We start from the raw sequence: 17,194 nt of genomic DNA on the forward strand, positions 1-17,194 counted from the left end.
TAGACAAGGTCAATTTTGAGAAAAAGATAACCATGGATGCATTTTTGTTTAGGGTCAGCATACATGCACAAGAGAAGTATTTTGATATCCTGAATCCAAATCAAGTGTATCGGAAACGATTTTAACCCTCCAAATTAAAATTCAAAATGGTGGCCAGTTGCAACACAAAATACATAATTTACACACCTCAAGAGTTGTTTTGCTCATCTTACTATAATTCACCAAATGTCCGTCCGTCTCTGTCTGTCTGTTCGAAGGTACCGTAAAAACTGCTGAACCGATCGAAACGATATTTTGGGTGGGCAATCCTGGGATCTAAAGGAGTAAAACAGGCTATTTAGTTTTCCCAAATTCAGCTTTAGTCTATTCTCAGGTTTGGAATCCCGCATAACGTTCATTGTTCTCATTGTGACGATGTTGCTTTCATGGGTGCCGCGCAATCGGTGCAGCCGTTTGTGCGGCACCCGGGAAAGCAACATGTCTCCATCGATCGCTAACAGATCGCTGTCTCCATCGATCTTGCCAAGGCCGTAACAGCTATCGGTTCAAAATCCTTTTAACTGTTGATTTGGTACAGTTACACATATCGGGAATTTGGTACACGTATCGGGAGTACATACGACATAGCGATTGTGAACATGATTATCGATCACGATTCACGATCACGATCATAGTGTATCGATCACGATTTGAAACACGATGGAATAATATTTACCGATATGAACAGTGATGTGGCTTTTATTGAAATTCTAAAGATACTGTTTAGATTTTGATGATTTGCGTGTGATATGATTCAACGGATGTTTATATGAATCATTTAAAATTTAAAAATCTTCAATTTCTGATATTTTGCCTTTTCATTTGGGCCTTCCAATTGAAGCCCCATCCATAGGGCGGGTACCGTTGCTAGTTTAAAAAATAATGGAAGACTTGTGTTGGTCATTTATGAAGTTTTTGGTCATTTATGAACGTTCATTTCAATATTTGGTATTTCTGAAAGATTAAATATACCATAATATGTGCATATGCACCATTTTTGGGTTACCGGTACATTAACCCTTCAGGTAGCACACAAACTGGTGGAACTTAAGTGGTCCGTATTAGAGTACAAGAACATAGTGATACCATGTATTGGGGGAATGCACACTGCCATGAAATTTTGTGGGTTGTCACATGCAGGACTCAGGGTTATGCGAGTTATGGACGGAATGTGGTGTCCTCAGGGAAAATGTGGCTCAGCAAGCTATGGCAGGTAAAGGTTATGCTCGTGCTACAAGAGCTCACGAACCCACACTACAAGCTTTATGGCAAATACTGCTTCCCCGTTTCTCTGGCTATCTGGAGAGTGTTGAGCCTAATTTTAAAACGGAGATAAGTTCATTTGACACATACCTGCAATCAAATACAATTGCTAAACTGATTGAAAAAAATGATGACGAAGAAAACACAGGGGATTATCAAATAGTTTGGAGAAAAACTGAAGACAGAATCCAAATATCCAATTCTGTTAGCATAACATGCAAATGGATGGAGTCCTATTGCTCTTAATTTGAGCACAACGTAATGGAGTGGGATCTTCACTTGTGTGCATTTGGACGTATGTTACCATACTTTTACCAATATGACCATCTCATTTATTCTCAGTGGGGCACGATCTATCTTGCAGAAATGAATCGGCTCCCTTTTGAGGTTGAGAAGGAATTCAAAAATGGCAAAAAAGTTCAAAACTTTGGACCAACATTTTAACCAGGTAGATGCAGACCATGGCAACGAGTGGTTAAATGCAACCCGAAAGAGGAGCGGGGGCTTAGTTGTTATTACAAGGACTGGCTCGGCACTAAGTATATGGACCTTATCACATAACTTAAGGACGATAATATCGTCTGAGACAGAGGAAATGCTGTCAGTCAGTGAGGATATGTATTCTTACAACTTGCATTAAATAGAGGGAGATTCACCAGGGATAATGATGATGAAGGCAATATGGTAAAGGTTTTGTTGAAGAACAAGGTATTCAACACTGAAGCTGCTGCTCTTCCACTAGAAAATTTCATTAACAAGGACATGGCTACATCTGCCATTCAGGAGTCACTTCCTGGGCCAAAAAAAGTTTGATTTCTGTGAAAAGACGATTGTGTAATGTGCAAGACCAAAGTGACTTCAAAACACCTATACATAAGAACCAGGCACTGACATTTTCAATGTTGTACATGGTAGCAGAAGAAAGTCAAGGCAAACAGAACTTGACAAAAGTTGCTCGAATCCTCTTACAAAGATTAATGACAGCTTAGAGGGCAGGACGCAATATGACCTTGGACAGAATTCTAGAGCACAAACATACGCTATTTCCACTGTCACAAGTGAAAACTGATGGGACACTATGAGATACACTATGTCCCTACTGATGGCACATGCAGCAAATAAATCTGTATTAACAAAAGTGGTAACAACTGACCAAGCTACATCAGAAGTTGTGTCGGTTAGTGGAACAAGCTGCCTTGTTATTGATGGCGCTGGGAAAACCAAGAGACAATTACATTCGGTAAATATGCAAACGTATTTGTTCAGGTTTACAAAATGGGAGAAGCGTATGATCTGATCCATGTAGCATTTGACAGGTATTGGAAAAAAGAGAAAAACAATAGAAGGCCAGGTGCTACGACAAGCAAACTGGTCCAACTTTGTAGCACTGGAAGAAAACAAAACAGATCCAGCTTTATTTCAATCTGACAATCTCATAAAGCAGAATCCCATAGATAAAGCCATTGTTGTTTATGGAAGATTTGCAGAACCCACAACTGTAAAGTCATCTAATCCAGCATTAGATCCTCACATCAGTACAAACCGACCACGAGGAAGCTGAAACGACTCACTTTCCAGTCTACATGCTAATGTAGATCAACTGTTATGCCAGTGCGCAACAGTTCTGGTGCTATTGTTGGCCATATTTTGATAAAATGACGTGTATGTATATAAATATATATATGTATATAAATGTATATATATATATATATATATATATATATATATATATATATATATATAAATATATATAAAACACTGTGTGTGTGTGTGTGTGTGTGTGTGTGTGTGTGTGTGTGTGTGTGTGTGTGTGTGTGTGTAATGTTACCGATAGACTCAAACGGAGAGGCTCACATACTTGATATTTGGCATAGACATAGCCATTGAGCCTGGGACGAACATGGCCGAGACCATATTTGACGAGATCCATATTTTTTATTCATATTTACCTCAGCGCATTTCAGCGAAGTACCCGCTAATCTCAGCCGGTTGCAGAGCAGCGCGCTGATTCGCTCAGAGCGATCACGTGATGTTCCATTCCCGCCGCCAGACTGATTCGCTCAGAGCGATCACGTGATGTTCCATCCAGTCACACGTCACACGTTTTTTCACCTTTCATGCGATCGTGTTTTGTATCGATTTTGTGCGATATGAATTAAATGTCTTTGAAACAGCTGTGAAACATCTTTCCACAACCCTTCCGTAACCGATTGGAGCAGTTTATTGCCGCACAAAACGAGATCCGCGAAGCGAGTTGGTCGAGTCGTGCTGACCAAGATGGCGACACGGCGGCTTCACATTTCACGGAGTATGAGCGTTCTATATATTTTCAATTCAGTGCGCCCGTGATTTGTGGCATAGACATGACCATTGGGCCTTCACGGTGTAATTTGTGCGAGGCTTTTGTCCGAGTGAGCTTGAGTCGAGAGGGCGAATGTACGGGTTGGGAATGTACGGGTCTCCCTTCCCCCACCCGGCAACACCGGTACTGGAGGACGTCACAGGATCGGTGAGTCTCCAAAATCCGCTTTGTGCTGTTGCGAATATGCAGGACTATGTCGCGATTGTTGTGCTGCTCTCCGACCATGAGAACTGCAACGTCATTGTTGACTGGCCCTCCCCTTCCCTCCCCCTCCCCCTCCCCTTCTCCCCTTCCTTTTCCCCCTCCCCCTCCCCCTTCCTTTTCCCCCTCCCCCTTCCATCCTCCCCCTCCCTTCCCCCTCCACCCTACCCCCTCCCCCCCCCTCTTCTTCCCCCCCTCCCCCCCCTCTCCCCTCCCCCGCCCAGCAATGCCGGGTACTTCTGCCGGGTCCCTCCTCCCTCCCACCCCATCCCCCCTTTTCTCCCTTCTCCCTCCTTCCCTCCCCCTCTCTTTCCCCCTCCCCCCTCTTCCCCCTCCCCCCCACCCTTCTCCCCTCCCCCCCCCCGGCAATGCCGGGTACTTCTGCCGGGTCCCTCCCCCCTCTCCCCCCCTCCCCATCCCCCCCTCTTCTCCCCTCCCCGCAATGCCGGGTACTTCTGCTCGTGTATATATATATATATATATATATATATATATATATATATATATATATATATATATATATATATATATATATATATAAAGGCTGGCACTGCCGAATCTCCAAAATTAATTCCAGTACATGACATCTGTAGGAAGCTTACTATTGCACAAGTAGAAACAATAATTGGATTTCACTCCATCACTGGATGGGACAGTGTGTCACAGCTATCTGGTCACTCCAAGGTAAATGCTTGGCCCGTGTTCAAGGAACACCATTTGTTGTTGAACAGTCTGGGTAGTGGTGACATCACTGATGATATCATGAAGTCATCAGAGATCTTCATTTGCAAGTTGTATGGACTGTCTGATGTCAACAGTTGTGATCAGGCCCAAATCAAGCTGTTTTGCATGGGGCGAGCTCAAGAAAAACTCCCTCCCACATCCGATGCAGCATGATTCCACATTAAGCGTGACCACTACCAAGAGTATTTGGAACCAATCCCACTTCCTTCACCCGTCTCTCCCATGTGTAACATCTATGGCATAGACTTGTAAGGATGAGAAGTTGGTCCCAGAGTTACTCTCGCTCTCTCCCATTTCCTAAGCATGCACACAGTGTGCTGTGGGTGCACAAAGTGGTGCCCGAGTATGCGCTGCAACTGCAGAAAGTTAAGATTACCTTGTACAGAAGCTACAAGTGTTGGACCACCGACAGCTCGTGTCGGGAACATTTTAGAAGTCGAAGCATCTAGAATTGTTACACTGATTCTGATGTGTGTACGAAATCAGCATTTAAGATGTGTGGGATTTTACACATACATATGGGTTTGTGAGATTGGGAGAGGGGAAAGGGGAGGATGGGATATTTCAAAGGGGGTTGGGTGGAGTTGAATATAAAGTAGCTTGACTTCATATTTAACTGAGATTAATGTATTAAATCTTCATTGGGGTCGCAATAATATACTCAAAGTTCTTGGATTTCGTCGTCACAACAAAGTTTCCATTGAGAAATTGGAGGGATTCTTCTCCAAAATGCAACATGTCTGCCAGAAATTATCTTTTGCAAATTATGTTGTGTCCATTCTTACAAATTCTGAATCCATAATTGAAGATTCCATTGAGTGCATGTATATGAAGACAGTTGAATGCTTGAAGTATCTTTGCAACTAAGTAAACAATGCAAAGTATATATACATATATGGCAGCCATTTTGAATATAAATGTAGGGTTAAAAAGCATTTAAGCCTTCCAATAGTTGTTGGTCCGGTTTTATATAATTGTATTCTGGTAAATAAAGTCATTGTAACATGGAAATATTGGTGTGGGAATCATTCTATTAGACTGGTATCCGTTCTACCACAAAAAAAAATAAAAAAATAGGGGAACCATTTTGAATTGAGGATTAAAATAAAAAATTCGGAACTGACATACACTTGATTTGAAATCAGCATACATTAAAAATATAAAGTCTGGCATGAATGCCAGCCATCAACATGAAATGCCTCCCTTTTCTAACGATTTTTTTCCAAATCTGACCTCGTCTAATCCAACTTGACAGAGCTCGAGCAAATCTGCAAGAAAGAATGAGAAAAACTCCCAAAATCCAGATGTGCAAAGCTGATACATACAGTACATACCCAAGAAGACTCGAAACTGCAATCACTGCCAAAGACACTTCCATGAAGTATTAACTCAGGGGGTTGAATACTTATGTAAATTAGATATTTCTGTATTTCATTTTTAATTTTTAATTTTTTTTTGTATACAAGATCGAGGCTCGTGAAAGAGCGAACATTAATCACACAGAAAGACAAACCGACACATAAAACATATAACATCGGGAGCGGTAGACAAGATGGGGAGAGAGGAGGAAGGACACAAACACAACATTATTTTGAGAGCAGGGACCGAGAGACATGGAGACATCGAGAGATCTGTGAGAGGGAGAGGGCATTGGGGAGGGGGGCATGGGAAGGGGGGGGGGGGGGGTGGGAGAGGTATAAAACATATGGAGACTGCCATTTTTGTAAACCCTTTTTAGAATCCCTTAGAATTATCCTTTAGAACCCTCTAGAGTCTAGAATTACACTTTCGAACGCTTTAGTTTAGAATTAAACACGGTGGGTTAAAAGGTTCTTCTTCATTTTGACGGACGGATGGAAGGAAGGACATAGCCAAATATTGAAGTGGCTTCACCGCTTTAAAACCGGGCACGTTTACTGAAGCACTCATGAGCTGTTGGAAGGACAAAAAAAGTTTAAAAGTACTGCAGTAACTTTATTTCCTTTAAAACTGCAAATGCAAAAGCATGAGAGAAACTCTTAAAACAGCAGGAAAATAATAATTATTACAGGGAGTTTCATATGCACTCAAAAAACTCCTCTGGAGTGCAATGAAAAAGTTTGACCTTTCAAAAGCCCTTTGTGGACACCACATAAAAGTATACACAGGTATTCGCTTGTTAAAACAGCATGCACAGTACATGGCGATACAAAGCCATCAAAACGATTATATTTTAAAAACGAGCCTTGCGTTGTAAAAAGCAGCATCATGGAAGCACACGATTACATGATAAATAAATAAAAAACCTTTAATACCTCATCTTTCCTGCGTGCTTTGTAATCACCTCCAGGAGACCTGTAGTGTTTGCTACATTTCACCCTGCAAGTCATGCAATGGAAAAATGGTCACAGAAACAGCACACACTATGCCTTGGGATATGGCACTGGCTTAGCAGTGAGGACACTAGACTGGCATGCATGACGTATGAAGATTTTATATAGGCCAGAATGGTAGACCTCAACAAAGCATGACCATGCACCATGACCCGAAGGGGGCAGTGTGTAATTGCCAAATTGGCCAGCAGTCTTTATATCTTTGGAGTTTACACAGATCTATTAAATTCAATCCAGACCAATGAAAGTCACCCCTAAGTGATAATTCTCATGATTCATATCAATAGTAAACGTCACATGATGTATTCCCACTCCACTTATCTTTAATTTTTGTTTACAAACTTTGAGATTTTGCTTCTGAATTTAAAGAGTTATAAGAAATTGACAGTCTGATTGCTCGATACATAATTTTAGCCGTGTCCACACCCAAGCGATAAGTTTCACAACTTAGTTCAATGTAACTAAATCGCATGAAAACGGACGTTTCTGCAAGCACTCGCCAGAATTTGCCAAACTGGTTGCTTACTGTAGAGACAGACTACTTCCTTAAGATTTGTATTAAGAGTTTTAATCACATGCACATGAGTGAGCCATGATGGGATGTTACAATCATAACTTTTTAATTTCCTGCAGTGAAGAGGCAATACATGTGGCAAAATGTTGACTGCAAAAGTAACCTGCGGAGAGGATGCCGCGAGAGATTTTGTGGAAAATCAAGGACAAATCATCAGCATATTTGTAGATTTGATTCGGCCTTCTTCACTACCGCATTCAAAACATCAACAGATGATACAACTGTAGTGGCCAGCTCTTCATTTGGAGTTGGTGAAGAGCCAATGAGCAATATAATCAACACCATCAGGGGTCAGCACAATTGGCAGAATAAACGCTCAACTACTCGCTCAGGTGCATACAAGGTTGCATGCAATTAAGTTGTGCAACTTGTCACTCAAATGTGGACCCAACTTAATAGTCCAGGTTTTTATAGAACCATTCCGAGCAGTGGACTGAAATATTAAAATACTTTTTATAAAATGTGGAAATGCTTCATGGTATTTGTCAGAATGCTTCAAATTTATTACCTCTGCTACTGAAGGTGGATGGAGGTTATGTTTTCACCCCTGTCTGTCTGTGAACAAGATATCTCAAAAAGTTGTGGATGAATTCCGACAAAATTTGGCAGAGAGGCAGTGTATGTGTCAAGGACGAAACGATTAGATTTTGGTGAAGATTCGGGTCCGGCTCGTAGAATTTTTAGTGATTCTTCACCATTGTGAGATAGGGCCAAAAACGACATATAGCACAATATCTCAAAAGGTTATGGACAGATTTGGATAAAACTTGGTGGAGAGGTTGGGCATGTGACAAGGACGAATCGATTCAATTTTGGTGAAGATCTGAATATGGATTCAGATACGAGAGCTATTTAATTTTTTCCATGATTCTTCACCATTGAGAGATCGGGCGAAAAGCGATATATAACATATTTATAAAACTTGTGGACGGGTTGGTGAGATGACAAGAACTAGTCGATTGGATTTTGGTTCAGGTACGAATCTAGATCTGGCCCATCAGTGGGATCCAAAACATAAACTGGTGAGCCTGGTGGAGGTATGCGCATGTCACCATGTTGCTGTTATCTTCATCTTAAAAACGACAAAATTGTAGTATGAAGTACAATTCAGCAGTCAATCAGTTCATGTTTTGATTCTTATTATTGCACTGGTCTTTTCAAAAAAATTGGCACTTCCTTATAAGTAACTGGGAGAGAATGGTATTACCCAGCAGCACGAGAAGTGATAAGCGGAGTTACGCAATTTGTTCACTTCTGTCTGACTGGCAGTGTGCCTACAAATGTCAGTTTATGATCGATGAACAACTTGATTTCAATTCAATGGTATATTTTGAACACGAATCAGAACGAGTCGGAAAACGAACCTGCAGTTTAACAGCACTTTGGCTCTGAATTTGATCCGATCGCACATGTGCAGAGACGAGCGAGATTTTTTTTGACCGTCTACCTGTTTGGCAGCCAAGAAAATTGAAAATAATTCCATGTGTTGTAAAGGACAAACAACAGGCACAAATAACGAATGTAACATGTTAAATAAGGTGGTGGAAAAGACATTGCATCAACGGCGGCAAACTTCCGGAACTAAAAATTTTTTTATACGACCTTTAAAAAATATTTATTTTATTTCAATTGAATTATATACGTGAACACTGTAGAACACAATTTGCCTTTTTGCCACTTCAAAAAACATCCACCTCAGGACATGTTATACGAGGCGGTGTACAAGACACTGCATCAACGGTAGCAAACCTCCGGAATGTTTTTTTATATATGACCTTTAAAATCATGATTCTATTTCATTTCAATTATATACTTCAGCACTGCATTGGGTAAGGTGTCCTATGAACTCTAGTTTTGCATGTTACGGTGCACCATCAACAGCTTGAGATTCCATATAACACCTTCTATGGAATGGCCTCAAAACCACAATCAAGTCATTCACACTGGTAGTGGTTTACTTGATTAAAGTCAAAATTCCTTTAGTTTCAAATTTCATCTTTGACAATAAGGTGTTAGTTAAATCATCCTTTAAGGATGGATGGACCTTAAAACAGCAACCACCACTAATTAGCTAGTGGTTGACAGCATTAGATCTTCATTTTCAGCATGTAAGCAGATTGCATTGGCAGGGTAGCTCAGAAGTAGTGTCCGCACTCCCCTCCTGCCCTGACATACAGCTTCCTGTCAGGACACAGCCAAATTACAGCTTCCTGGCCTGACTCCGACCAGGAAGAGCAATAGCAAGCTACCCAATTGAGAAGGTAAGCAAATTACCCAGTGATATAAATGTTAAGCTTCATATAAAAAAAATTACAAGGAAGATGACAATAACTTGGCAATGATGAGGGGTACAAAGATAACTAAAACCTACAAACAACATATGGTTTTTTTCACCGTTTATGTCCTTTAGTAGATAAGAGCAGGTAATTTGTTTTAAGCTACGTTAATCCACCGTATCCCTCCAGTCTTTATTATTTATTTTGTATACAGTATCGAGGCTCGTGTAAGAGCTAACACATTGAACATGAAAACATTAGATTTGTGTTGGTGCTGTGGTCCATGCCCAGTTTATAGACGTCCAATGTTGTGCCGTAAACTCAAAGTCAAGGTATCCACATACATTTTGTGATGTGAACCTGCCGATTATAGTGTTGAGACCAACTTTACACAAACTCTGCTTGCAAAAAAGTTTACTCTACGAAAACGAACTCAAATTTCATCAAGTTTGGTTCGTCTCCAACTGTATAATTGACTTCATAAGCTGGATGATGAACATGCCAGAAACGCCAAGGCCTAAACGAATTGTACAGAGCAATGCCCAATTCACGATTATGGACTTAGTGTAACGGACCTTAAAACGTTTGGCATGACTTGCAGGAAGAAATGGTATTCAATTTAAGGTTTTGAGTTGGTTTCATGGAGGAAAAAAACAACAACTCTGTTTATAATCATGTGTAACATAAACCTTCAGCCACGAATGTGTAGCAAGGATTTAGCTGAACTACGGAACCTCAAAACAGGCAACTCAGTTCAAGCTCTTTATCAACTTAAAAATAACTTCCCTCTTGGCGATCGTCTATCAGCTGAGAACGTACACCAACCGTGTCAAATGATAATGTGGGTTAAGTAGGAGCTCATGCATTAGAGGCTGCGGTAAACACTGAGAACAGACTTCAGTGCAGCTTACACCAAATACACAACAGCCTTTTGATTATGTACAATATACAACAATGTGCGTCCATGCCCAAGCAGGCCCAACGATTGTTTTAGCTGCATCACTACTCCTCCATTTCCCCAACCTCCTTTATACCAAAAGTAAAAATTGACAAGAAATTATGGATTATATTTTCTCACTGTGGTTCCTCTGCCTTCTGGTTACCTGTCGTAAAGGTAGCGTTTGCCTTGGTGTTTCACAAGAATGGGCACCGACTATGAAGGGAAATCCCCTCTGCTACTTGCGAGCTTTCCAACAAGGATTTCCAACGATCTTTCCAACTTTTTGTCAATTTACTGCTACTTTAATGGAAAGATTCTGAAAGAAAATGGCGAGATTCAGTCTAAACCATGGGACGAATGACAAAATCGATTACTTTTGTGATCTCCCTCACCCTCCTCTCACAACTACTTAATTTCTACTTGGTACTGTACAAAAACATAATCCAACTTCATATTATAACTCCTCTGCAACAAAAATTCATATTATAACTCCTCTGCAGACCATTTATAAATTTAAAAACTGTCAAAGAAAATTCGATTAATTTTTTTCTTCACACTGCCCAATCAAGGCACGTTTCTCATTCACTAGGAGTGATGGAGCGTAACCCTTTGCCAATCAAATGCTTCGTTTCATTTGTCGAAGAATGTAAACACTGGTGATCATGGCAGCAGACCTGTCTAACGCTAATGTTTCGGATGATCATTCAAAAGGGAATTCTTCACGTTTTTCATGGATGCATGTTGTTGCCACACACGGTAAAGTGACTTCCTTTATCGAGAAAAGTTTTACGAAAATTTGAGAGTGCTGACCTTTGGAAAGACGTGAATTTGGGGCATGAAACTGAATGGAAGATGGCTGCCAATGCAAAGAAGCTTGAGTTCACCAAAGAGAAGAATGCAGTTGGTGAACAGCTGGGTGAACAATCTGAAGGAGTTGAAGGTAGGTCTAGATATGCTTTCAGACATGATCAGGTAGCTGTGCACCTGAATTCAGAATTGTATTAACTATTTTATTAGAGGCCTCGGCATCAACATGCATCAAAGTCGCTGGTCTCTCTGTCTTCTACCGCCTCATTTCTGTCTTACACCCTCTGCCCTCTCCTCCTCCCGCACCCTTCCCCCCCACCCCTAAGTATCTGCAGGACACATGCAGTCCATCAGCAACCCCTGCCTCATGAAACTGCCAAAATCCAGAACCACTGCTCAACTCCACTCATTTATTCCTCACTTTTCCTGCCCATGGAACTGTCCTCCACATGCTCTTCGATCAATTCTTCCCTCTGGGTGTTCATGACAGCTGTTCCCTACCATCTCAGGCCCCATCCAAAGCCATGACCTTTTCTACACCTGTTAAACCACTCCCACCCACCCCTCTCAAAATTTTGCCGATGTACCCATCTTGTACACCGTTTACGTTCTCCCATACCCCTCTGTTACCTGCATCCGTTGTTTGTCCGTCTCCGTCTACCTTCTCCCTCCGCGCCGATATTGGCTTTCCCGTCTCCTGCTGTTCCCTTTGTTATGTTGTGTCCCGATCTATTAATTTGTCCGAGCTCTTCCCAATAACTGGTATAAAAAAAAATTGCAGCAGAAATGATGTTGAAAGCTGAGAGCAGCCTATGTCTGCCAAATCCATCACTGGTAACCATTCAGCAAGTTTAAACTTCAAAGAAACATTTTGCATAGGATAGTAATAGGCCATCTGGTAAGTGTCTGATCCTTTACATATTATAACCATGATGTGATTTCCTTTGCGAACATGGGGAAGGGCTAGATTGGATGAACATGATGCCCGGAAACCTGGCATGATGCGGTAATTTCACTTGTAGATGAACATCGTTTGAATGAGTCCTTGCTACAAGTTTGAAGGAGGCAGGTATAAATAGTTTGGAGGAGTTTTGGATGATGGTGAGTTTGGATAATCGAGAGGCTGTTGTGATAAATGCATTTTATGTAACCAAAGGATAACTGGAGAAAAACATTGATACATATCAACCGACGTAATTGGAAACACCTCTGCTCCGGAGACTTAACCGAGGCCAAGTCCCGAAATAAACAGAAGCAATAAATCCTGGAGAAGCAATTAAATAAACAGAAGAATTCTGCAAAAGAGGGAGAACGGAAGAACAAAAATGCTTTTCCACATGAACTAAAGCTCGTTGTCCTGAAATTACTGTCCACAGATTATCACAAGGCACATCATTTGACCTGATTCTGCAATTAAGAAAAATAATAATGATAATAAATAAAAAAAGCATGTGCAAAGTCTTGTGTTTGAAGAATGTCACATTTAACAATCCCGTTTTGCACAAAAGTATACCGTTGATGGTTGGTTGCATCAGCTTGACATTTAATTTGCAAAGTGCACATATAGAAGGCACTGAAGCACTGGGCATGCTGTGGCACCATTGTCCTACACACAGACGTGTCCACTCCACCGAAGGATGTCCGGATGCCAAGGTGGGCGAGCCATGCACGGTCGAGGAAGGAACCTGCAGTCTACCGCCACGTTACCGCAGTTGCTAGGGTTGCCCGTGAGACATCGTCAAAGACTTACGTGGAGCGGCTGTTGACTGTCGGTCCTTGAAAAAACTGAATCTGGGCAGAGGCAGGATCTCGGGTCAGCTCTCAACCAATAAAAATCACTTCACCAGATAACAACTACCAGAAAAAAACAGAACTGGCATATATATTGCATCATGAATAAGTAGGTTCGACATTGGCAATGAAATAAAATTGGTTTAATTTAAATCTGTTACATTTAAACAAGGGTAACCATTGCATTCTTTTTTTTATAAGGGAATTGAATTTCGTGGAAAAAAGAAAAAGGGAGAAGGGTTAACAGGCACAAATAGGGGGGAAAAGGATGAGAACATATGAATGAACCATATCACGATGGGACTAAATGCAAATAAAAAGGGAAATGGGGTCTCAGCATGTATAGTAAAGATCAGTGGTTAAAAAATAGCCCCATGGGGGACTGACGGTAATTTCTCCACAGTTTCCAAGAAGATTAAAAAAAATTAATTACCTGAATTTTAGGTGATGCTCCCCCCCACATTTCAGACTCTTGTAGGGGGTGGATCTGGATGGGGAGCACAACCCCATGATACCTCAATGTTCTGATGTATCGTACCAAATTTGGTCCATATCGGTCATGTCGTTTGTGAGGAAAATGTGTTTTAGTGAATATGAAGGATTAGGGGAGGGAGCCCGTGGCCCCCTTTCCAGGGGAGATATGGCCCTGGAAAGCACAACTTAAGGTTATGGAATGGTCACAATGCTGCATGGCCAGTTTGGTCTGGGTATGGTTGTCGGTTTTTGAGAATAAGACTTTTGAATGAAATACCAATATTTGGGGCAAAACCCCCCTTTTCAATCCTTCTAAATGGTCCGATCCAGATGGGTAGCACAACCCCATGAGACCTTACTGCCCTGATGCATTGCACCAAATTAGGTCTGCATCACTCAGGTAGTTGTGGAGAAGATGTTTTAGTGAAAATGAGTGATTTGGGGAGGGTGCTCATGGCCCATTTTCCAGGGGAGATACAGCCATGAGGAGCACAACTTAAGGTTAGGGCATGGTCAAGATTCCACATGGCCAGTTTGGTCTGGATCTGTCTGGTGGTTGCTGAGAAGAAGATTTTTGAATCAAATACCAATATATGGGGCAAAACTCCCCTTTCTGGATTGCAGTATTTGCATAGGGGGCACATCTGGATTGCAGCCCTGATGCATCATACCAAATTTGGTCCATATCAGTGGTGTAGTTGGTGAGCAGATGGTTTAGTCAAATGTTAACCTTTGGACTGACACCAGGATTGGCTCAATGAGGTTATTTTGGAGAAATAATCGAAAAATAGAAGAGAGGTGGGGTAGCATCAGGCACAACATCTTGGAGGGAAGAGATCTAGAGAATATATTGGGGAAAGCAATTCCACAGATGAGAGAAGAGGGTTGGGGGGGGGGGGGGGGGGGGGTGGAGTTAATGATGGGGGTGAGTATTGAGTTTTGACTTATGAAGGGGAACAAGGAAAGGATTTATTGTATATAATGTGCAACCTGCAGGGCCAGGAGCAGGAAAGAGAGGGGAGAAGTCCAGGGGAGCAAGACCGGTATCGAGCTAGTTCAACAAAAAAAACCCTGCAGTCACGAACTTGTCTGCAATGAGTAAGACATGTACCTTGAAACCGAGTCTCATATCACAAGACAATGAAACAGAGAGCATTATATTCCAAAGCATAAAGGGGAGGGGTGTAAGATGAGAAGCAGCAGCACCAGTTTACAGGATGGAGCCATACTCCATGACACTTCAGATGAAGACCTTGAACACCACTATAATCAGCTAAAGACTGTGGAGGAAAGACTTGGCCTTACAGAGAATTCTGAGGCATTGTACTTGGCTTTGAGATAAGATCTACTTAAGAAGGTTATTAGCCGATAGTTAGGCCCAGGCCAGTGACAGTACCTCTCCCATAGGCTGAACACAGAAATAAGTTGATGGATTTGCCATCTGGTCCTTATGAAAAGAGAAAGCACGAATATGCATCTTTGTTGCATTGAAAGACATGTTCCAGGTGAATAACCAGTTGCTTGTTTTCTCGGTTCTCAGAGAGGGATGCTGCCACAGCCTGCCTGATAGAGGTAAGGTGCTATATCCGGCACAGCGTGGTCATCAATAAAGTGATACAATGGACCTTCCAGTGATGGAGAGGTCTTCGCTGAGTATCCACAACAAGATTGCTTTCAGAACATTACCTTGAAGGACATCAGCCTCTACAAGTATCCAAAACAAACTGCTGCATGCAAGCACGCATGAATTCTTATAGCCAGTGTAAGAAGCAGCCCAGGATCCCATTAGCTAACACTTTCGAAACTAGAGCCAGGTGCCAGACAGAATGAAATGCACACAAGATGTTCAGCAAGGTAGCCCCGACCTCTCGTTTGCGATTGAGGACATCCGTACATTGTTGACATAAAAGTAGCAGCATGCCAAAGATGGAATGACTTGGCACAAGCCACAATGACGATCAGAAATTAAATAAGGCACGTCACCGATGTCATCACACACAAGTGCAATCATTCAAAGGATTTTTGTCACCAACAGGGGCTCGAATAACTTCATAGCAGCAAAGGAGTTTCACTTTAACCTTTACCTTTCCTTATCTTGTTGACATAAATCACCCTCACATTTTCATTGTGTAGAATTACATCATTTACTTGAAGATTTCATTCACGATAATCATAAAAGCAATAAGAATGTTAAGCCCCAACACGACAAGATTTCCTCCAGACCAGTTTAAGAGCAAAGCACTCACAGCCGCCGGATGCTCGATTCCTGCTGTGACCGTCGCTGCCCATCGGGCAATGATGCGGAAGATGCACCTGTCATGCAATCTTCGGTCTCTTCACACTCGCTGAAAAGACAGATGGAAGATGAGTGGTTCAACAGCTCGGTCTCACCTTCATTCCAAGTTGGAAATCGTTAATATAACTCAACCTGAGAATTTTTGTAAATGTGTGAAGGGTACAATTATTGATCAGCTGTTTAATCAATAGCTTTGGTACAAAAGTTAACACTACTAAAAACGATTGGAATTAACCCACGACAAGGCATGAGGCCTGGATATCCTAATAATCTGAGAATCACTCCCCAATCTTAAATTCCTGCAAGGCCCACGACATCAGTGTCAATATATTTATTTTTATTCACAAATACCTCGATTCATTACCTTCGCAAAAGCGGAAGGTTATGTTTTGATCGCTGTGTATTTATTTGTATGTCTGTGTGTGTGTATGTTAATCGCATAACTCAAAAAGTATTCAACCGAATTGCATGAAATTTGGTGGGATGATTGGTTATTATACGGGACACATTTGATTAGATTTTGGGAAACAGATTTGCTCAAATTCTGACTATTTTTAACTCGATCGTATTTCACTCAAAGTTATGAACGACTGAAGAAGAAGATGTCCATCCAGGACGTCATCACTATAACGCGATCTCCCGCGATCATTTCAACCTCAAAAAAAATTATAATTGCAGATTTGACAATAGATGAGGCATATTAACAAATGAATGAAACAGATTTGCTCAAATTCTGACTATTTTTAACTCGATCGTATTTCACTCAAAGTTATGCGCGACTGAAGAAGAAGATGTCCATCCAGGACGTCATCACTATAACGCAATCTCCCGCGATCATTTCAACCTCAAAAAAAATTATAATTGCAGATTTGTCAAGAGATGAGGCATATTAACAAACGAATGAAACAGATTTGCTCAAATTCTGACTATTTTTAACTCGATCGTATTTCACTCAAAGTTATGAGCGACTGAAGAAGAGGATGTCCATCCAAGACGTCATCACTATAACGCGATCTCCCGCAATCATTTCAACCTCAAATGAAATTCAAATTGCA

At 41.4% G+C, this 17,194-nt stretch overlaps 1 protein-coding gene across 4 annotated transcripts in view; it reads right to left on the bottom strand.

Moving 5' to 3' along the window:
* Positions 1–6,562: 6,562 nt before the first annotated feature.
* The window catches only part of LOC137430166 (RILP-like protein 1), an 86,907-nt gene continuing 76,275 nt past the window's right edge, over positions 6,563–17,194 (bottom strand). For 2 of the 4 annotated variants that reach the window (XM_068120800.2, XM_078780355.1), the window contains exons 6-8: positions 16,090–16,188; positions 13,329–13,369; positions 6,563–6,967 (exon numbers count right to left, since the gene is read on the bottom strand). In XM_068120800.2, the coding sequence (XP_067976901.2) occupies positions 6,963–6,967; positions 13,329–13,369; positions 16,090–16,188 (145 nt within the window). In that variant the 3' untranslated portion in view covers positions 6,563–6,962. Of the gene's footprint in view, positions 6,968–8,919; positions 9,003–13,143; positions 13,370–16,089; positions 16,189–17,194 lie in introns of those variants that run through there. The other 2 variants (XM_078780354.1, XM_068120801.2) reach the window with 2 other exon arrangements.

Source organism: Myxine glutinosa, chromosome 6, assembly GCF_964187855.1.
Source record: "Myxine glutinosa chromosome 6, kmMyxGlut1.1, whole genome shotgun sequence".
NCBI lineage: Eukaryota > Metazoa > Chordata > Myxini > Myxiniformes > Myxinidae > Myxine > Myxine glutinosa.